The sequence below is a fragment of the Harpia harpyja genome, chromosome Z (genome assembly GCF_026419915.1).
Source record: "Harpia harpyja isolate bHarHar1 chromosome Z, bHarHar1 primary haplotype, whole genome shotgun sequence".
NCBI classification, from domain to species: Eukaryota; Metazoa; Chordata; class Aves; order Accipitriformes; family Accipitridae; genus Harpia; species Harpia harpyja.
In genome coordinates, this window is record NC_068969.1 from 75,931,390 (window position 1) to 75,953,866 (window position 22,477).

At 39.0% G+C, this 22,477-nt stretch overlaps 1 protein-coding gene across 2 annotated transcripts in view; it reads left to right on the forward strand.

Annotated features, from left to right (window-relative positions):
• SMC5 (structural maintenance of chromosomes 5) overlaps positions 1 to 19,910 on the forward strand; it is a 53,270-nt gene extending 33,360 nt beyond the window's left edge. For both annotated transcript variants that reach the window (XM_052777165.1, XM_052777166.1), the window contains 9 exons: positions 1,723 to 1,846; positions 4,844 to 4,966; positions 10,478 to 10,603; positions 11,283 to 11,378; positions 11,777 to 11,881; positions 12,094 to 12,213; positions 16,296 to 16,475; positions 16,569 to 16,664; positions 19,507 to 19,910. In XM_052777165.1, the coding sequence (XP_052633125.1) occupies positions 1,723 to 1,846; positions 4,844 to 4,966; positions 10,478 to 10,603; positions 11,283 to 11,378; positions 11,777 to 11,881; positions 12,094 to 12,213; positions 16,296 to 16,475; positions 16,569 to 16,664; positions 19,507 to 19,647 (1,111 nt within the window). In that variant the 3' untranslated portion in view covers positions 19,648 to 19,910. The remainder of the gene's footprint in view (positions 1 to 1,722; positions 1,847 to 4,843; positions 4,967 to 10,477; positions 10,604 to 11,282; positions 11,379 to 11,776; positions 11,882 to 12,093; positions 12,214 to 16,295; positions 16,476 to 16,568; positions 16,665 to 19,506) is intronic.
• Positions 19,911 to 22,477: the final 2,567 nt, after the last annotated feature.

The window sequence follows — 22,477 nt, forward strand, 5'->3', positions numbered from 1 at the left end:
GTGCAGACGTAGCCATGACTCCCCTAGACCCCCCCCAGTAGCCAGTACCCCTGTCATCTTACCCTTAAATACATACACATGCCAGCAGGTCTTACCCCTAGAGACAGCAGATCTCATGGTTTCTGGCAGCCAGGCTGGACTACCCTGGTCCCTCCAATAGCCATCTCTTCCTGTGGTCTCACCATTAGTGACACACATACCCCCTTGGCTCCCAGGCCACTTTACCTACTTGCCAGCTAGTCTGGCTTGGTCTTGGCTAGGGATCAAACATGTACCTGCACTTGTACCAGATGCTGGCACCATGGACACTTGGCCTCTGACCTGTGGTCCCACTCCAGTGGCTGTCACTTAAGTGTACTCACTCTGGTCTCCAGTTGCTGGCACCACAGACTGGCAGGCCCTGTCCTCTGACTTGTGATCTGACTATAGCTGCTTACACTCAGACTCCCATACACACACATGAATGCTGAATAGAGTCCCTCACCTAGGAAAAAAGTGAAAAATGGAATTGAGTAAGAAGAGAGTGTGCCAACTGGGCATGGCTGGACAACCATAATGACCAGCCAGCTGTTTACATGTAATTGTCCCTTTTATCCCCATATCCCTCCATTTTCCCACACTTGTTCCTCTCCAAGTCATCTAGATCCCTCCCTTTCCCTGCATTTGTTTTCTCTCCTGAATATCCAATAGTAAGTCCTGCGCAGTCACAAAATGCTTTTCTGCTGTATCCCATAATGTCTCCTATACCCCCAGGGAACAGCACTCCTCAGTCCAGAGGGAGCTGTGGTGGTGACTTACCTTGTTGGGTTTCACACCTGGACACTGATGCTGAGGCTGTCCTGGGACAGGGTGTCCCTTCCTCTGCATGCTTAATTTGAGTTCCCGCCTGCTAGTGTGCCCCTGTGCCCCTCTGGGCTTGTGGAGATGGGCATTTCATGGGCTGATGGCTCCTGTGATGGGCCTGGGGGTGGCTGGGGTAGGCTATTATTTGGGCTTCCCCCACTTGCTATTGTCTCTCCTTTTTGGGTGTGCAGGTGAGCTTGAGGTAAATGGCAACCACTTGATCTCCTGTCATCCAGTTGTTTTATGATTAGGTTCATCAAGTATGATGTACCTTGGTAAATGTTATCACCTTTTCCCTTATGCCCCTAGAATTATTTTCTGAGGGGACTTGCTCCACAATTTTCCCAGGGGTCAAAGTAAGAATTGTTGGTTTCTAGTTTCCTGGATCATCCTCTTGGCCTGTTTGGCCGTTTTTGAAGATCTCCAAATGCTTTGCAGCTCACTAAACATCATGATTATTTCATATGAAGGTTGAGGACACAAGTTTTTTTACTAGTACACATAAAAAGAGTTAAGCAAACCTGCTGAACTCTCCTATGTTGTATTGTTGCATGGAACTAGCAGCAGAAGAAAAATGTCAATTCTTACACTGATTTTTTTTTTTTTTTTTTTTTAAATCTGAAATGTACAGCAGTAAAGGAGTATGGTTGCGGAGTGGTGCTCTTAGTAGCCAAAATGAAAGTTTCTTTAATTATGGATTCTTTGTCTTTTGAATTTCTTAGGTTTAAAGTGCATAGATTGGGAATGCCTCTAATGTCCGGAATGTTTAAGTATACAAATTCCTATTCTTGCTAACTATTGGTTCATCACCAAGATTAAGAATTTTTGTACAGTTTATTTCTAATCAAAATTAATCAAATATTGATTCCCCCCCCATAGTTTAAGACAGCTGGAAGAAGATGCTATCAGCCTAGAGGACGAATATCAACAGGCAAATGTAAAGATCAAAGAAATAAATACCCAAAAAGCAAGGCTTGTTACTGAACTAATGCATCACATAAAGGTATGTATTTTTAACTTGTGTGGTTCCACTATTGTGAAAAGTCCAGTTCTTGTAACTTAAGTAGGAGGTATGCAATATTTGGATGTGTTACTGTAAATGTTTATGAGCTAACTTGCTTCAGGGTAAACATCTTTTGAAGCTTTTATGAACTTGAACTTGTTCATCTGTCGTTGATTTGATTTGTAGATCATTTGCTTGCATTGATTTAGACTCTCAGCGACTGAAGTCTTACAACCCATGGTCTCATTCAGTAAATACAGGAATGAACTGGGAATGAACTCTGTAACCATTTCAGCCTGTACATTTTCAGAACAGCACATAATTCTATGAACTGTTCCTTCCAGCCTAGTTCATATTCACCCTTTGTTTTTGTTGTTTTATTGGGGAAAAAAAAAAAAAGTAGTCGTTAGTCATGTGAAAAATTGGCCTGAAACTGTAAGGATCCGTGTTTGTGGAAGAGGGCTAGGATGGGAGAGGTACTCAACTCTCAGGCTCCAATGTCATGAGGTTTTCTTTAACTCAAAAAAGAAGAAAACAGTCTGGACTTAATTGTTGCTTTAGCTTAGCCTGTAAGCCCTAATAATGGGAGCTGCCACAAGGTGAATTTTCTTAGGGTTTTTTTTTAATAACTAAGAAACAAGAAACAGTTACTTTTGGTTCCAAGGGAGTCTGCTTGTGCTTTTGCACTCATCAAGAAATGGTGTCGTTCTTGCAACCACTTTGAGCATGTATGTTGTTCCTTTGCCATGCCTTACTAATGTTGAAATGTGTTCTTGCTTACCCCTGGGAAGAATTGGGTACTACCTTTGAAGTGAGCCTGATTTCAGTACATTTCAGTTGCTGGTATTTATATAACAAAGAAAAAAACACTCCAAATGGGTGGGCTGTTTCTGTTTGTTGGTAGGCATGGACTGCAACAGTTGGAGTGTTTCAGACATCACCTTTTGGTCAATTAGCCAAAGCAATTTTGAAAATGCCAAAGAATGGCAGAAGACACCTGCCATCTTAAAAGGGTTGCTTAGGCTGTAGATTACTTTACAGAACTTGTGCAGGTAATAACAGTACTGAAAAGTAACTCTTCTCAAAACTTGTGCAAATGCTCTGTATTTAAAACAGGAATTTCTAGAATATGCTTTTGATTTTTGTATTTGATGCCCATTTCCCACCGTGTAAACTGTCCAAGTGTGTTGCTGTTGTAAAGTGCAGCCAAAGTTGTTTACTGACTGCTGTATGACCTGCCTGAAGGAGTGTCTTAATCTCTTTTTCACCTAGCATAGGAAAACAGATTTGACACATACTGTCTATTTCTCAGTATACCAGGGGTGTAGGGGGGGATGGATAGTATTTGCCTTAAATAGTTATTGATTACAAAAGGGATTTATTTCAGTTATGTATCAGCTTAATTTTCACACTTTGTGTGCTGTAGGAAATATATGCTAGTACATACTGAAGAGAGGAAGACAGTCAGATACAAGAAGGATGTTTCGTTATATGTTTTATCAAAATTGTTGAAATCCATACATTTCTGGTCATCCCGAAACAAAACTTCGTGAATGCATCCAAGTTCATGGCAGTCTATGTACTTTCTTCAATATGTTTTGTACTTATACTAGCTGTAGGCTATTAAAGTGATAAAAACTTAGGTAGTCATATGTTTCAGACATATTCACTTCTGCCACAAAAGGAAATTTAAAACATGTATAGGATTTGTATGTGTTTGTGTGGTGGCAATATGATCTACTTTTTTAAGAGTTCTGGGGCTTGTGTAGAACAGTTAACTAGAGTGACAGGCTGCATGTATATTTACACAAATACACAAGGCAGAGCGTACCTGGCACATAACCTAGTACACATCAATACTTTACAACCACTTGACAGAACCAGCTTTGTTCCACTGTTTCAGATTCTGGCACTGCTTTTGCACGTAGTTCTCTTTGTGCTGTTGTCTTTGAATAATCTTAACTCTTTCCATTTTTCATCTCCTTTCGTTATGACTTTTTTTTTTCAGTTTACTTCTCTAATAATTGTTTTAAAACTGTTTAAGTGGGTTGGAAACAAATAAACTTATTTGTATGTCCAAGTTGACACTGTAGAAACTTTGTGTTGAAATGACAATAGTAAAGATCTCAGACCTTGGCTCACTGTTATGATCTCAAAACTTCATCCCGTAGGTCCACTAGGTCTACAGTTGGAACCTTGTCCTCCCTTTCATTAAGAGAGAGGATTCATTTGTATTTATATGACCATCACAAAAAAAAAAAAAAGGTAAACTGGTGTTCTCAGTGCCCCATAATTTGAGGTTTGAAGCTAGGCTTTGCACAGTCAAGAATATATTGCCAATTTTGAAGCCTCAAGACCATTCCTGAGGCTGATTCACTTAAAGAAGCAACCACTTTAATGTCAAAGTTGTCAAACCAGGTTCTGGGGATCACTAAAGCCTGTTACGAAACTTCCAAAATAGAGCCTCCTTCTGTTGTCATATGCTGTTCCAGTTAAGACACAAGACACCAGAGTCACTGTACATCCGGTCAGTCATGTTGCATTGTCAGTGAGAGAGGCATATATCTTATGTGTTTATTTTTTGGCCTTTTTCCATCTCTGTGTGTGACTTAAGAAGTCCACCAAAATCTACCTGTTTCATTCTGTTTCCAAGAAAGAATTCAGATGGCTTTGTCTTTTCTCACATTTCACACACGAGTATATGCTGTAGGGAAAGAGAATGTGCTTTTCTGGTGTAAAATTGTTTGGTTGCAAGTGATATGTGTATGCTTACAGATTAAAAGTACATGGGGACTATACATCTTGAAGAGTTTGGGTCACCAGTAAGTCACCTTTCTTCTTCATTTTGTTTGACAGACAGCAGTGTTGAAGAGCTGAACACAGTGTGAGATGGTGTGCTATGACTAAAAAATGGATAGTTTCTAAAGCCTGATAGTCATTATATCAGTTTTGAGTCTCTTCTGGAAAAAAATAACATTTTTCTGTTTTCCTATGTAGAATTGCATATCACTGAACATCCTCAAAGCAGATTTGGTCCTTCAGAGCACTACAGTGGCTGCTGAGAAGAACAGACTAGAATCAGAGTGTAATGAAGGAAGCGTACAGCTGAGAGCTGCAGAGGTAACCATTGCTATGAATACTGGGATATCTACTATGAAAACTTCTTCTGTGGAAGCCTTTATGGTGTAGAAAAGGATACTTCTGTGTCTGGTTTAGAAATGGATATTGATACTACTAAATATTTAGTCTTGATTTCTGTAGTTTGACTTCAGCCTCTTCATTTAAAGCTGAATAGGAGCTTTGCCTTCCTCAATTAAGACAGCTAAGCGTCTGTGAAAATGTGCTGAACAGTCATCATGTTCTGGATCTTTTTATTATAATGCATAGTGTGTGTAAAAAGGCTAGCTGTTATTTGGAAGTATTGTTTTTCTTCTGAGTCTGTCACAGACAAATAGCCCCAACCCACATGGGAGATGTAAGCTCAAGATGAACCAGAAAGTACTGTGTCAGAGTAGAGCAGAGCTGTTTTACCTTTCTTTCATAGCTTATTTCCTCCTACTGTAATTAAATGCCTTTTTTGGGGGACAGAAAGGAGGATAAATGGTCATTGTATTGATCATATTAGGAAGCTATGCTGTGTTCAGGTTAAAAGGCTGTCTTAGAGGGATTAGTTCCAAAGACAAGTACTCTTTTCAAAGAGCAGAGGATGCTGTGACCTCTCATGGATTGGTGCATAGAACTCAATTTTTGTATTTGTGTAGTAGTACGGTCTTTCGATGTACTAGGGAAAAAACTGTCGAAGTAGAGGATGGGAAGTTTTTTCCTTATCTTGCAAGAGTTAGGTTAACTATAACCTACTGCTAATTCAATCTGATCCACAAAAAAAAAAAAGTGCTGTTAAATTGGAAAGCAGTTCAAAAGGTAGGTGATAGTTATTTTGGATGGATATGCGCTTCCAGAAAGAATGGCCTTGGTATGTACTCAGAAAACCACTTGAGGTTATAGGTGTCATCACTTGCAGAAAATTAGGAAGAGGAGAACCTCCTAAAAGGAGCAAAAAGTAACTTGAAGACAGAGGCAAGTCCAGCGTGATACTTGGAAAATCACTATTTCATCAGTTCTCTCACATGATGCAGCTGTTATTCAGACTTTATCAAAATCCAGTGCAAATCGCTTCATTGCTGGAGCTCAGTAAGGAGTAAGAATGTATTACAAAGCTGTGAACCTCATGTGAGTAGTGTGTATCATCACTGGGAAATTTATTTAATGTTTTTAGTTCTCTCTGTCCCCACCTTTGTCATCATTTATAGAGTAGCTTGGGCTGGTGCATAGGTAGATGTCTGATCAGATCAGTAGAGAGGACTTGTAAGCTAAATGTTCTGATAATTCTTGGTTAAACAAAAATTGCTTCCTTCCGTAGTGAAGACGTGTTTGCGTCAGCTGAGGTCCTATTAGTCATTACTGGGGTACATTCAACCACAGAAGTAGAGGGAATCATATCAGAGCTTGTATTTTGGCTGGTTGGTTCTAGGAACATTAAAACAGAAAAAAACCCGTAAAATCAGTAATCCCAGTGATTAGAATTTTGAGAAGTCTAACTGCTCCAGAGGAAAACTATTCTGAGTATTCAAGTGCATCTTAAGTTTTCATGTACATGGAAGTCCAAAGCCACGCTTCCCCATATACTACTGCATGTTGAATCTTTGAATTAAGTCTTTAGCCTGTTTTTTTAGAAGTCCTCTTTCCTGTATTGCCCCATGAATGATGTATGTTGTACACTCAGTGTTATTTCTTATTTTCAGCCTTAAGAGATGCACTTTCATGGGGAAGACTCAGTATTTCTCAGCTTCATCTCTAAGTGTAATTTGACATAGTATCTTTAAATTGGCCCTTCCCTCTAACTTCTTAGTGGCTTTGGCTGTGATAAATTTTTTTCTACAGCAGTACTGTGTTAAGGTAGTCTTGCTCCAAAGCTGCCTGTGAGGATGCCATTGCAACACCTCGAGGAAGTCTTGCAAACAGTTGGTGCCTGTTTTTATAAAATAAATAAACCTGAAAAAGGAGGAAGCCAAACAGGAATAGAAATAAGTATGTTGTACAAAAGCTGTGTCATGAACTAAATTGGAGCCTAAATGTTACAATTATGGGACCATTAATTCTCTGTTTAATCATCAGACATTTTTGTGGGTCATGTGCAAGTTGTGATGCATTCGTTAAAATCGGAATGGTGGGTATCAGCCAAAGAAGCTGCAAAACTTTGTTAATACTTAGTGCTTACTCATGGTGTTTATTTGTCAAGCAAGCTTGAGTTTTTATAATACCTGAGTAAGTATCTGATTAAGATTTGAAGCAAACACAAACCCCACTTAGTCCATCTAAGAGAAGATCACATATGTTCCTTTTGTGAGGTCTTGGCACTGGGATACTGTGGAGACAGCAGCATGTTTGTTGCTTTACGGTGTAGGGTTTTTTTAACTGCTTAGGTGGAAAGGCCAAAAAGTACATGTTTTCGAACAAGTCAAGCTAGCAACAACAGATTTCTGGGATTTGTGTTTTGTCATTGCAGTTCAAGTGGGAACCTTACTGTTATTTTGACAACTCCTTGTATTTAATTTATTTAATGAGCCTAAGAAGCAAATGTGTTTGTGACCCATACTGAACATTAGGGAGGATTGTTAGCCCCATCTGCTCATTAGATAATTGGCACAGTTGCCTGCATGTTTATGATGGTTGTTTCAAAGAGTCTTGCCTAATTGTCTTGCTTTGATAGCTTGTTAATTTTCAGGTTCATTTGGTGTAAATTTGTTTAAATAATTGATATTAATACTCAGTATGTACACCATAGCATTTGCTCCTTAAGCTAAGTTTTAAGAAAATGCAGATTGTTTTTTTATGTATAAATTTCCAAATTTCAAATAATTAAATGCTGTCACCAAGCATGCATGCAAACACTAATTCATGAGAAAACATTGGCTACTGGTAACTGTATTTTCTTTAACCAGCTTCTTATTTTGCACAAAACCAGTTGCAATACTGATGACCACAACAGAATACAAACTGCTTGTGCATATAGAATATAAATGGTTTCTGCTGTTTGGTAGATGCCTTTCAGGAAGCTGTAATTGCAGCCCCGCACTAGTACGGAACTTTCCCAGATAAAGCTCTTTCCAAGTTGGTTCTTATGCTGTTGGCTGAAACGATTTTAAAGCTCTGTCTAGGCTATGATTTTTCATGGTAGCATCTGTGTTCAGAACAGTAATTTCCTTCTACTTAGAGTTACTTTTTTATCTAGATGGTTTTATTGAGGCATCTTCAGGAAATCAACAGGAACCTTAACATTGCCATGCAATTTTGAATATATAGGAGGGAGAAGGAGTCAAAACTTGTGTATTATCATATATTTATATTTATCTAACTTTTATTTAGCCTGCGGCCATGACAATCAACTGGTAAAGCTGAATGAAAATTGAGACTTAACCTTGTTGTTGAACTGTCAGTGCATTTATTCTAGTACATGCTTCATAACCACATCAAAAGTCTATTGCTTCCCAGTCTTCCTGCTGAATGCTGAGGTTTTCCTCTGCCCAAACATGTATTTTCCTTTTCACACCCTGAAGAATTTCACTTGCCTTAGGCTTGGGTCAGGCATATTCAACGTTGAATCTATTTCAGATTTTCAGTGCCTAGAGATCAGCTTAAAATCCTGCTTCATGCAGCTCTGCAGGTTTTCAGCTTTATGTACCATTGAGAGCTGAGATTCCCCACTTCAGATGATTCAGAATTGACTTTGGCTCTGGAAATGGTCAAACGCATAAGTATAAAATTCGTGTTTGTTGTATAAAAAAGTACGGGTGTGTTGCTTTCGCTGGATCTTTTGCCTTCATTATCATGAGGTCAAACATATTTCAGGTGAAGCCAGTTGGCTTTTAAATTTCTCGGATCCAAAATACAGTCCAGTTTTAATTTAGAACTTTCTAAAATGTTCCTAAAAAATTGTTTATTGAATGTATTACAGGGCATATGCAGATACGTAATGCAACATAAGCATTGTGGTGTACAGTTTTAGTTGTGCTAATTCAGAATGACATAAGATCTTGGCTGTAACCAAAAGGAGGGCCATCCTCCACTTACTGCTGTTTTATCTGTATAGCTGTAATGCCAGTCCTTCTTGCCCCCATGTGACATTTCCCTCCTTCTCTACAATAGACTTTATGAAGTGGAGGGGGGGGGGAATAAAATAAAATCTAAAAAAGTCCTTTTTTTTTTTTGTCTGTGTCCTGTATTTTAAAAATGTAGAACAAACATTTATCTAACTGTATAATCTCCAAATGAACACTTCAAAATTTTTGTGCCACTGGAGGGCTCCCATATTTAACTGAAATACACAACAACAAAAATTGAGAAGATAAAGCTCTCCCAAATATAGGAACATAATTAAACTTCCCAAACTGTCAGAAGAAAGTTCTGAAGCAAAATACTGTGTGTATGGATTTTGAGTTAGAATTTTGTGCCTCTAAAAGAAATGAAAACAGTGTATTCCCATGGTGTAACTGTCTGTTAGAATGATATATTGCATGTGTAATCACTGAGCAGATGTGTAGTAAAATAACTTGGATTAAAAGCTCCAGTATCTTGGTATACTCCTTTTCACTTCTAAGTGGTTGGCAGTTCCCAGCTATCTGCAGTTGGGTGCTTACCTGAGCCGGGAGACAGCAGCAAGCAGTTACTCCCAAGCACTGTCAGCTCAGCATTTGGAAGCAGCAGACCTGTGGTAGGGACCATGCGTGTAGAGATAGGTGAGTGAGATTTCTGGGGACAGAGGGGAGGAGACACTTAAGGCTTCCCAAGTTTTTTGCCTGAACAATGCTTATTTGAGATAATCTTTAGCTTAGTGTTTCATGAAGGTATCATATTTTGTGTATTGTATTTTAACTACTGTTGTGGTAACATTGTATTGTGAAAGTCACAGGGCTGGGCTGGCCACTTACCTGTAGTAAGTTCCAAAGAGTTTAGCCTTGAGACCACTGTTCAAAACCAGAAATGGTACCTGCTTTTCACTTATTTTTCAGCACTAGTTTAAAAATCATGTGTGTTTCCATTTTGTATTTTGCTGGCTGTATTAGAGAGGTAGGATATGAAACAGCAAAGGAAGTACTTCTGATAGTGTAATTATGTTTACTCTGTAAAATTTCAGCTAAAATACCATTTGGTGTACATCATGTCCACCATGTTCTCCTAAGCAGATAAATACAGTTAAATGGGAGCTAAAAAGAAGGCTCACAGTAGTTGTGTTTTGGCTTATAGGGGATTTCCTGTAAAATAGCCTATTTTGAGGCATATATTGAATCTACATGCACAGTCCTCTAGTTGAGAGAAAATAAATTTAGCTATATTACAAAAACAGGCTTTTGATCAGTTTACTTTGGCATCTGTTGACTCTGAGCAGAGAGGCAGAATGAGTTCTGTGTGTTGAAACAAAGATTTTTCGATCTTTAAGCAGTCTGATTTCACCTACATTCCCTGATTCGGGTGTTGTTTGTTGCCAGTGTGCTAGTGTCACCTCTGGAAATTTATAATAAAGTTAAAAAAAAAAAAAGTGTATTTTAATATCTTTAATATCTTTTCTCACAGCAACGATTTTGTGAACTGGATGAGAGGAAGCGACTTCTTACAGAGAACTGCAAGGAATTGCTGAAAAAAGCTCAACAGGTCTGCAAACTCAGTCCGGATCAACGTCTTCCAAAAGAATTTCAAACTGTATGTACAAAAACAAATCTCCACATATCTCTTAAATTTCGGATGATGTACACCATTCTAACTTCTCCAGCAAAGAATATTACATATTTTTTATTAGAAGGCTACCAGTAAAGGATCATGTGTACTTCTGTTACTGTTGACTCATATATTGTCACTTAACCTTTTAAAGCACCTTTAAATAGTGCTGGGATATCCTATATCACTTTGTTTTATGCACAGAGGAGTGAAAATTTGATCTGAAATTTCAATTATAATCCATAGTCTTTTGTTCATAGAAATAATTAGAGGCCATATTTTTCTAGCATCTTGCTCTGATGGAGCAACGCAAAAGAACTGAAATCTGGGCCAGCCTACTTACCTGGAGGTCTTCCCAGCCTCTAGAAGTATTTGCATGGCTTAACTAGCATAGCCCCTGGCTTATACCAAGTCTGTGAGCATCCGTACCTGCACAAGGTAGGCAACTAAGGAGCAATTAATTGTGAGTCTTTGTTATGTAGTAGCACTTCCAGCCTTTTTTGTCCAGAACAGTTTGTGAGGGAATCTTCCTGTGTTAAATTTTGAATGTGTGACATCCTGATTAATAGTAGTAGAATATTTTATGGCTTATTCAATTTCTTTTTAGCGAACTTGAGTCCTTCATTAACATTGCTGTGTAACATGTGCATCCTTTCTCTTGTAGGCTTTTCAGGCTCTTCCTACCACGTTGGAGGAAATTGATGCTTTTCTGAATGAAGAGAAAACCAGGGCCTCCTGTTTCACAGGCCTGAATGCTTCGGTATGTTCACTGCTTTCCCTCCGCCCTCCATTCCTCCCCCTCCACCCGTATTGTATTCACTTCCCACTCTGTGCTAGATCTCTTAGTATAAGAAGCTAGACAGCAGGAACAATGTGCTGTAAATGCCAGATTCTGCATCTATTAGAATTTTAAGTAGGTTCTTCTGAAAGAACAGTGTGTTCTGTGCCTTTAAAAAAAACCAAAAGTTGCAGTATCCTGAAATAAGCAATGCTATCCAGTTCTTTGCTTTACAGCTAGGAAGGTGTCTTGTTCAGTGTCCAGTGCAATAATCTATATAATTGTGTTTGAACAGAATCAGTGCAGTGTGGTATTTTTACAGTCAAGGTCAGAATTGGCAAACATTTTGTTGACTGCTTGGTGTTTTTTTATTATGGCAGGTTGTTGAAGAATACAATAAGCAGATAGAAGAAATACAGCAGTTGACAGAATATCTAGAGGAAAAGAAAAAGGAATTGGATAACTATAAGCAAAACATTTCACAGGTAATAGCTGAAATTATGACTTCTGTATCATAGCAGTATGTCTTTATTAGAATAGAATGTATATACAGAAATAGAGAGTAACATTCCAAGTTGTCTTGAGTGTAAACTGAGCTGTTAGCTTCTGTAATTATGATATTTTTGAATCTAAAAGCTATCTCTAAAGGAAAATTCAGTTATTAAAAATGGTTTTACATGGATATGTCTTCTTCTAGGTCAAAGAAAGGTGGCTAAACCCCTTGAAAAAGCTGATTGAGCAAATTAATGGGAAGTTCAGTAATTTCTTTAGTTCTATGCAGTGTGTTGGTGAAGTTGATCTTCATGTGGAAAATGAGGTATGATTTATTTTTCATACGGAAGAATAACATTTTCGTGCATCATCTTTTGCTTGTATATTGCTAGAGAAAAAATTGCAAGTTGCCATTTGGATTGTAGGAAAGATGTTCTTTTAAAAGAAACCCTGAACTTTTACTGATGAACACACTTTTTTTGTGCTAGAACTGACTTATCAGTCTGATTAAAGGAAAATGAGTCTTTGTCCAGATGCATAGGACTTCAACTCACTGACTTTTGGAAGCTTTTTCCAACTTACAGGGCTCGGTTAGAAGCATTTTATTTACTTTAGCTGTAACTCAGATTTATTAAGTTAGTGATTGAATTCTCCATTTTTAGCTAATTTGTGCTATTCTATTATCATTTAGATGATAAATCTAAATCTACTATTATTGTATTGTATTGAGTTGGTTCTACATGTAGTTGCTACTCAAGTCTGCTGGCATTTTGTCTGTTTTGGAAGTAGCGATCATTTGGCCCAGCCTGTTATGCCCTCAGTAACATTTATAGGCAGGTTTTTACCTCTGATGAAGAGTTTAAAGCATCAATAGTACCTTGGGGAGAAATACTCAGTGCAATGGGCTGAAGAGAAATTAGGTATTTTGTTTTAAATTGATCTCTGTAATGATGATTTTAAGACTCTCATATGTAGTGCATAGATTCCATAATAGTGGAAGTTGACACTTTAAACATTATTTTGCTGTTGTAAATTACTCAAGCAGCTTTTCTTAAAGTATTTGAAGTGGTAGTTATTATCAGGGGCAGAATAGTGACTGACAAGGCTCTTTATATGAACTGCATTAAAAGGTTTACATAGAAACTAGTATTATAAAACACTAGGACATTAAAACATGGACTTTTCAGTTCTTTTGATAGCTCCCTACAGAATCGGATCTATATTACACAAGTACTATCTTTTATTTAATAGTAAGTTGTGAGAGAGTACACAGAAAAACAGTAAAGCAATTTAAAAGCAAAGGAAGTCTGAACTGTCTTTCCGAATATGTTCTTTGGAAGGTCTTGCTTTTCTCTTGCAAAGATGTCACAAATAGTTTAAGAGATTAGCTAGTGGTACTGGGCCAATGACTAAAACTTTCTTGTCAAGCAATCAATGCCTGTAATACAGAGAGGTGAATGGTCTGTTCCAGAGCTGGGATTCCTTACCCTTCTTCTCTGCAGGAGACTATTTTGCCCTGACCTGCAGCTATCAAAAGAGAGACACTTGAGGCAGAATTATCTTTGTTAGAAATATTCCTGTGACAGTGAAGTTCAAGCCTCTGTTAGCCTGCCCTGCAGGAACCGTGAGATCTGATGGTGTCCTTGGTGATAGTACCTACTGTATGAAACACTTCACTAGGTTCTTCCTTGACATCCTAGCAGAAACCTTGGTGAATGTTCTAACTTTCCTTGGTAGCACTTGGTAACCAGAATTCAGAGTGCTAGTAGTGATAACCCTCACCTTCCTCGATTCCCCACAGGGAGTTTTGAGCATCATTCTTGACAGGTCCTGGAATATCTGTCAGTTACATGAACTGGCATTCCCAGTAGTCAGGCAACAAAGGCCTGACTTTCTGATGCCATTGCGGCTGTGCTGGAGGGTGGGTCTTTTTTACTGGAGGTTTTGCCAGATTGTAGCTTGTACACTTCTCCAAGCCTAGTTTCAGTCTGTGCCAATGCATCTGAAAGTACAGTGGGCTTAGAGGCCTTAGGTCCTGTTTATTTCTCCTTACATGAAGTCGTTGTGTTCTTGATGTCGCACAGCTCCATCCCTTTCCAAAGAGTTTAGTAAAAGCTCTGCAAGTATCTGTTAGAGAAGAAACAGGAACTAAATTGTGAACTTAAGGGTATTTTTTCACTCCGCTATGCTAAGTATTCCTGGTCATAAGCAACCAGACTAGTGGGTCTGTTGAGATTGATCCTGACAATCAAGTACCAAATCCTACTAAAATGGAGAAAGTTCATCTAAGCTATGGTGCTGTTATCTTCACTGACTAGGATAATGTCTTATTAGCTCCCCTTAGCAAAATACCACTTCCAGAAAGGTCAGTGCAGCAACATTCATTTGTTTTGAAAGCATGCCCCATGATTTTCCTTCTTAGGTTCCTGATTGAGGCATGGCTATCAAACTACAATCTGCAAATCCAAGAAGCTAATTATTCTTCTGATAAGCTGCATTAAATGCCAAAGAAGAAATTTCTTCCATAGTGGGGGAGAATGAAATGGTAACCAAAATCAGCTTGCAAATAGTTTTAGTTGCATTAAGCATTGCTTTGTTCTGGTGTGTCTGTCATGGTCATATAACACTCCTTCTCAAGGCAGGTCTTCAGTTTATCTTTGAAAGTGCCAACCTGTTGCCAGCAGGGAAAACATCGAGGGTGAGAATGGTGACGGTCATCAAAATTGGAAAAAGTTGGCACTTAGCAAATGTGAGTTTATAACTACGTCAGGTCACCTTCATTCTTTCCTAAAGTGTGTATGCATTTGCCTCAGCCTCAAGGATTCACAGTTCATGTTTCTATAATACTGGTACACCAGAAGCACCAGAGGTTTGTAGTACATGAAAGTAAATACCAGTGTAAGACCTTGCACTTTCCAGTCCTGAGGATGTTTGTCTGCCTGCAGGTGTAGTAAAACACCAGGAACACCAAAAGATGGCTTGTTCTTCTGATTTAGCACATTAGCTGATTTGAGAGGATTTGATAGATCCTCTCCAGTGTTAGATGCTATTTGGTATGTACATTACTCTTCCCAAAGCAAGACCTGAAGGTAGCAAAGAAGCTGAAAATTATTCCCACAGACTTGAAGTTCCTTAAGGCAGTTTTAAGACTTTAAGATGGTATGGCTTATTTACTTCATGGTGGCTTCTAGACCTTGTTCTTCATAAAAGCCAGCCCTCCAGTGGGACTCTGCTCTGCCAGGTCACCCAGGTTCATATGCTTTTTGATGACTGTGGTATGTGGCAATCTGAACCAAACTGGCATGTGCCAGCTTCTATGGGATGGGCTTCTCATTGTCTCTTTGCCACAACTATCCTTTCTAAATCTAGAAGTATTCTGTGAGTAACCATCAGGAATCACCTCCACTCCTTTGTTTTACCCTAAGCATTACAATTGTGTTATCAGAAGAACATGAGTCGATGACCTCCAAGTACAGGATTTATGCTTCCACAGTGAATACGGATAGACCTCTTGGAACTCGGATTCCTTAAACTTTTGAATCTTCCCTGTAGCTCTCATTAACTTGTTAGGCGCATATAAAGATTGTGTTTTATGTAGACCAAACGGTAAGCAATCAGCGTGGGCTTTCTGCACTGGGGATTGCATTCCCATCCCTGCACTGAGTTTACCTGAACTTCAGAAATACTAGCAAGTACTCCAAAGATTTCTTTTCTTCCGCGAATCATGAATGTATTTCTTTGCATGGGCCTTCTTTTGAACCACATCTGTTGTTCCCACACCTATACATCATTGACTCAGACTGCTGACAAGTGTCGGTTTTCTGTTAAAGAAAAGGCCAGGGTTGGAATCGTCACGTGTGGTTTTCCTGACTGAGTATGAAAGGCAAATTGTTGTCTTGGATTTTGTAGGGGTTTTGTATCTCAATCTTCTAGTGGAGGAAAAGTGAAGGATTTTATTAGACTGCTTGCGCTTGAAGAGGTTCAGATGGGGTCTTAACCTACACACACGCACACCCTATCACCCCACTGTTCAAGTTGATGGCATCTTGTACCATAATGCATTTTTTCCGATGAATGGAATTTATAGGGACACTGCTTCCCTTTTCCTAGCCAAGAACTTTTTTTCTTGTCAGTGTTCTTGATATGTATGAAGTCTTTCTTACCAGGGATTCAGAAATTAACAAGTCATTGTCGTGGGGAGGGAGTGGTATTGAAAATTCTCCCATCTAACAAGAATAGATCAGAGTTAAGGAAAATATATGAAACTGAATTAATATCTTAAGTTGAACCTGAGTAGTTTGTAGACCCCTGTAGAACACTTGACATAATTTTCCTTTAATTTGCATGTCATTATCAAATAAGTTGTAGTACAGAGAAACTGAATTTAACAGATACTGGCTTTTATAGGAGGAGTACGATAAGTACGGGATTCGCATTAGAGTCAAATTCCACCGTAGCACTGAACTTCGTGAATTGACTCCATATCATCAGAGTGGAGGTGAGAAAAGTGTTTCCACTATGTTGTACCTGATGGCTCTACAGGAACTCAACAGATGTCCTTTCAGGGTTGTAGATGAAATAAATCAGGTGAGGATCAATAGTGCAGTATATAACCTCTTACTATACAGATGCTTATGATATAGCGGAGAGAACGTACTTTTTTTTTCTTTTTTCTTTTAGGGAATGGATCCAATGAACGAGAGAAGAGTTTTTGAAATGGTTGTGAAAACTGCTTGTAAAGAAAGCACATCTCAGTACTTCTTTATTACACCAAAGGTATGTGGCATAAAATGAAATTGAAAGTTTAATGTGTAGGAGAGTTGAGTTTTGTGTGATAATAATCCTGTATACACTGTACAACCTGTCTCTGGTTTACCTAAGAACTTAAATAATTATACTTAATATTACTGTGAGAGAATTTGTCCATTTTAAGGACAGTCCTGGCAGGAATTCAGACAACTTACACCAAGGCTCATCTTTTCCTAAACATATTCTGGAATTGTGGCCTCTGTGGAAGTATCACAAGTTAACTACCAGTGCATAGGGATACCATGTAACAAACCTGTCAAATGTAATGCCTCTAGCTCACACAGAATTGGGATTGTAGCAGAGACCAACTTCCAAACAAGTCGGATAATGATACTGGAACAGGCTAGTGCTGCTGATGTCAAAAGAACTAGAGGAGTCCCATATTAATGGGGGAAAACTATTCAAGTAATAATCTGAGACTTAGAAGCTCAGGAAAGGTCAGTGCTACACTCCATGGAGAATGTCTTAAAGAGGGCTTTTCAGTGAAGAATGACCAGTGCTTAATTGTGCTCTTCTGTTAAAATAAAAAAAATTATAACTGACTTACTAGGTGACACAGTGATGTGATGCTGTGGCTTGAAAGGACTAGTAAGTAGGGTGGCTGTTCACCTGCGCCTTTAACACAGACTAATGTTATGTTCAACTTGATCCAAGACAGGTTGAACCAAGAAAGGTTACTTGTAGACCAAGAAGGCAAGTATTCAGTAACGGGCTGTATGCTTTTTATTAAGATACCAGTTCTCCTGCATCCCATACTTCACTGTATTTTAGAAAATCTGGCTGGTGTGTGCTACTCTTTTCTGCAAATAGCAGTTGAAGGACCTGAGAAAAGCCACCTACAGCGTTTACCTGACTGAAAATAGGAGGACAGTGATGCATGTTGTTCCTTCTGATCTTGCAGTCTACTTACCTCCACACAGTTTGGTCATTTCCTGTCCACATTACTTCATTTTTGTTCTGTGTGTTATCTGTCCCCTTTTGTCTTCTTGCAATTTCTCTCATTGGATCTGCCTTTCTGTGCTCTCTCCTACTTCAAGAAACAGGAGAGCGGTTTGGATGTTGAAAGGATAGAGATAGCTCTACTAACTATAATACTTCCCACATATGAGGAACTGTAGAAGATGATAGTCTAGGGTTCAGAGTCTGTTTTAGAAGCTGAGCTCATTGTCAAATACTAAGAATAGAGAAGGCAGAAAATTGAGCGTGCAGAGCTAACCAGAAAAATCAGAGTAAAAATGAGACAGCAGAAGTAAGAAATTTCAGAGGCGTAAAAAAAAACCCCTCCATTTAAGGAATGTGTTGCACCACTTTCAGCAGCGAGAGAAGGCGTTACGAAGAGGTGGCTGAAGGTATTTCTTTCTTCTTCTCTCTCTCTCCCCCGCTCCCTGCTCAACTGCAAGTAGGTGGTCACCACAGTTGACACGGTGAAGTTGTAATGGCCTACTACAAAGGACATTATTGAGGTAGCACTTCATGTAAAGGTTTTAGCCAATGAGATGGTTTGAGTGGGCTGCATCAGAGGGTAATTAAAAGGCAGTACAGAGCAGGCTGAGGAGAGAGCCAGACTCTGCTGTGCCAGCGGCTCACCTGCAGTTCCTGAGCCTACACTATATGTCATCACTTACTATAAAGCAAGTATGTAATCACATACTAGACAGTATGACAAATTGTCATACTAAGCTAAGTTCTGTGTATGTATCCAGTGGATACAGGAAAAACTGTTACCATGGTTTTTTTTCAGTATGTTGACACTTTTCCCAGCTGTATTTTTAAGCAAGCTACAGAGGGGAAGGGATATAGATTAATATGCAGTAGAGTTGATTAGGAAAATTGTATTCTGAATAGTTGTGATTCACTGTCAGAATGAGTAGATGAGTCTTGGGTTTGAAAAATCAGTATTTTCAATATTAATCTATGCTGAAACAGATTATATTTATTAAATATGCAAATAATCACCATGTTGGGAGTGAATGCTTCTTTGCTGTAGAGCAAGATTAGAATTCAAAACAATCTTAGATTAGGTAACTTTATTTGAAAACAGGATGCATTTCAGCACAGAACAAGCATAGGACTTGGTATTTAAGTGTGAAAAATCAACAGCAGCATCTGGTCAAAGGCATAAATGCCAAAATGACTGGGGAGAGAGAACTTACTCTGGGTGACAAGTTGAATGTCAGTTGCAAGTAAATTGCTAAAAGTCATCCTGAGCACTGCAGATAACCCTACAGCTTCCATGACATGTATCAGTCTGCTGGGCTTGCGCCTGACAAGATATGGACTATGGTAAGTGTCCGGTTTTGGCTGTTACACTTTGGAAAAGTAGTACAGTGGCTGGAGTTACTCCAGAAGACAGCAGTGCAACTTTTAAGAAATTTTGACAGTTTTGAGTTTCCGCTAATGGAAATTGCTTAGTTCAGAGGAGCACGAGGCTGAAGAGAGATGTAATAATTGTGCCCAAGTTAACTCCACCTCCTGCCCTCCCCTGGCAAAAAAGAAAAACAGCCAATACTCTCTGCCCATTGTGGATATGGCAAAAGAGTAATGACCTCATTTGCAACAAGAAGATACAGATTAGATATGAACATTTTCTTGTAGTAGGAATAGTGAAGCATGGAAATTGCCTGAAGAATGAGGAGTGTCTTTGGGGAATTTCTAGGAATAAATACGCATCATCTGTCAAAAAGGTTATAATCCTGCTATATTGACCTTTTGAGATCTAAGGCTTTATGCAGACCTCCTTCACCTTTTTTAGATAATGGGGAACATGTCTTCTAGCTATTTTGACTTTGGTTTTTGTGTTTTTCACCAGCTCCTGCAGAATCTCACTTACAATGACAAGATGACGGTGTTGTTTGTCTACAATGGACCTTTTATGTTGGAGGCAAACAAATGGAACTTAAAGTCTTTCTGTAGGCGGCGGCGGCGACTTGGAAGGATGGATGAACAGTGATACATACGTATATTTATATATATAAAAAATATATAATGGTTTTCTAGAACTTTTTAGAACATCTGGCTTTCAAGACTTCAGAAATTGTGAAGGATGAGAACCTGCAAAAAATTGATGATTAAGAACTTTGGTTCTTAAAAGGTATAAAAGTGTAACAGATTTGAAGCACATTATTTTGTTTCAGATGTTTCAAAGTGGCCTCTTTCACCAAAGAGCCTACTTTTTCTCAGTAGTAGTTCTAAATAAAATGGAATTTTCTTGTATTTTGCTGTTTTGTCAGTAATGTAGCATCAGAAGTACAGTTAATGCTTCTAGGTTATATTGGACTACTTCTGTGTCGGCGGGGTTGGTTTGTTTGTGTTTGTTTTTCCAAAAACTGGAATTTGCTTCTGGTAAATAGTGTTCCCCTAACACAGTTATGCATGTTCTCCAAACTTTTCCTATTGAAATGGAAACTTTTAGAATGAATGAAGAAGATGATGTGTAGGAAGGGAATGGTTTGTAAGTAGCTGTGCTTGGGGGTTTTGGGGTTTTTGTGAAAATATACCTGAAGTTAATATAAAGAATATGTTATTGTTAGAGTAATATACTTTATTATTGTTATTTATTATTTTTGAGCTAATGTTCCATTCTCTATTCCTGGAAGGATAAGGTCTTTATTTTTCTAGCAAGTCTCTCTCAGCAAGGAGACTGACAAAGAGCCAGGTTTTTTTGAAACAATGAACTAGTTAGCTTGCAGAAGTAAAACTAAGCAATATATAACTTTCTGTTGGTTTTTTTTTTCAAGTGAAACTTGATATGTTTTTTGGTGATAAATAGTCCTGCTGATTTCACATGTAAGTTAAAATCAGGAGGCTTTTGTGAGAGACTGAAAGAGTTAATGTCTCAAACATTGTGGTGGGGCAAGTTCTGCTTAACGAAGAACTCTGCATAACAACAAACCCTGCACAGCAAGGAACCACAGGTGAAAAGAAGCCCATCAGCACTGGACATCAGCAGCAGGAGGGGGAGGTCCTGCCGGAGGGTGCACAGCTCCCTGTTCTGACCTGCTGTTCTGACATGCTGGGCAGGGCAGCTCAGGTCTGCAGGGAAGGGGAAGTTACCCCCCCAATCGACCCCCAAGCCCAAAGGCTCACAAACCATGCATGACACCTAATTAGCCTAATGAGTTCTAGTGCCCATCCGAAGTAGGGGCTAGGAGATGATAAAAGGACACAAGCTGAAGCCCCAGGTGCGTGCCCTCTGCGGAACGGGACCCCTTGGCTGATGGGACCAACGCTGGACCCAGGGCCAGTGAAATCTTTCTCTTTTCCTTTTTGTCTCTGTCTTGTTCTCCCTTTCTCTTTCCTTTTCCATAACCCCCAGACCTCATCCCTTTAAGACATAAAACAGCTGACCAAGCCTGGGAGTAGGAGCGGATCCAGCCACCCCTGGGCTCCTCTCTGAGAAGGAGTCTAGAAAGCAAGGGGGTCCACTCTGAACCTTGTGACTCAGCGGGAGGGATCTCCTTATTGTCTTCCCTGAACTGATGTGTATGATTACCACAGGTTACTGAGGCAGTTCCATGCCAATTCCTGTTGTGAGAAACCGGCGCACCTACTGTTAAGGCCTCTCAAGTTCAGGTTGCTTCTGCCACGAATAAAACGTTTAATTGGTGTCGTTTCACCTTAATTTAGCCCGAGGTAATTCCGAATTTAACACGACTCCATGGTCTATCCAGCCCGGGTCATGACAGCTTTTTACAAGGGTTCAGCTGCACTGGAGTGATTGTATATGCAGTGGATTTTCAACAGATAGCCATAAAATTCATTGGTGGGATTTTGGCCATGGCTGTTAAGCATTTGAAAGTAGATGTTCTCAACAGAATACTGAATACCTAAAATAAAGCGCCAGTTATTTAGTTAACTATAAAAAAAATTAATACTGAATTGTGAAGAGTATGATTTGTAAAGAAATGGAAACTGATAGGTATGTAAAATGTATGTAAAAGTGATTGAGTCCCAGGACACCATCTGAAAATACGCAGTATCCTTGTTTTCACAGGAGGAGTAGCCTTCAATAGAATTTTACAGAAAATTTTGTGTCCGATTGATTTTGAGTGGGAGTTTTTCTTAGCAGCATCCTGTCAATGAACTTAGCCAATAGAATTGATAGTGTCAGGCTTTTTATGTTAGAATGTTAGAAATAAAATAACCCACTGCAGAATTAAGCTAGGATCTGAAAGGTTTCGGGTATTAGAAGTTAAGTACTGTAATTCTTGTTTTGAATAGATGAGCCTTTAAGGGAATAGAGAACTACACATTCTTATATTGCAGGCCGCTGTTGATCAATGGAGGTCTGTCTGACTGTGAAATGAGTTCCTGGAATAAGTTCTGTGAGGATTAGCGTCCATACGCAAATATTTGACAGAAGAACTAAAAGAGTGGAAACTTGGGCTGTAGTTCCAGGATTGAGTGGGCCAGGAGAGTGTCCTCGACTAATTGAGGCTTCAGGCTTATCTGCCCACGCTATTGCAAGATCTGGGTTTTAAATGTGTTCTTTGATCTTCAAAATACTTGGGTTCTTTATGCTTAATTTTTTTTTAATTGAATGGAAACACATTCTGTTTAGTTTCTGAGGATCACTATCTGAAAAGTGCAGTTTGTGTTCAGTGTCTAAATAAGTGAAACTACTTACATGAACATGTGTCAGGACTGAGTTTTTCTGTGGCTAGACAACACTGACTAGCTATTCTTAATGCTGTCATCTTAGAATGTCATGGGATTTCTTCCTAGAGTTCAATTCCTTTCTCATGTTTCAGGCTGAGGTATGAAATGTAAGTCTGACTTAT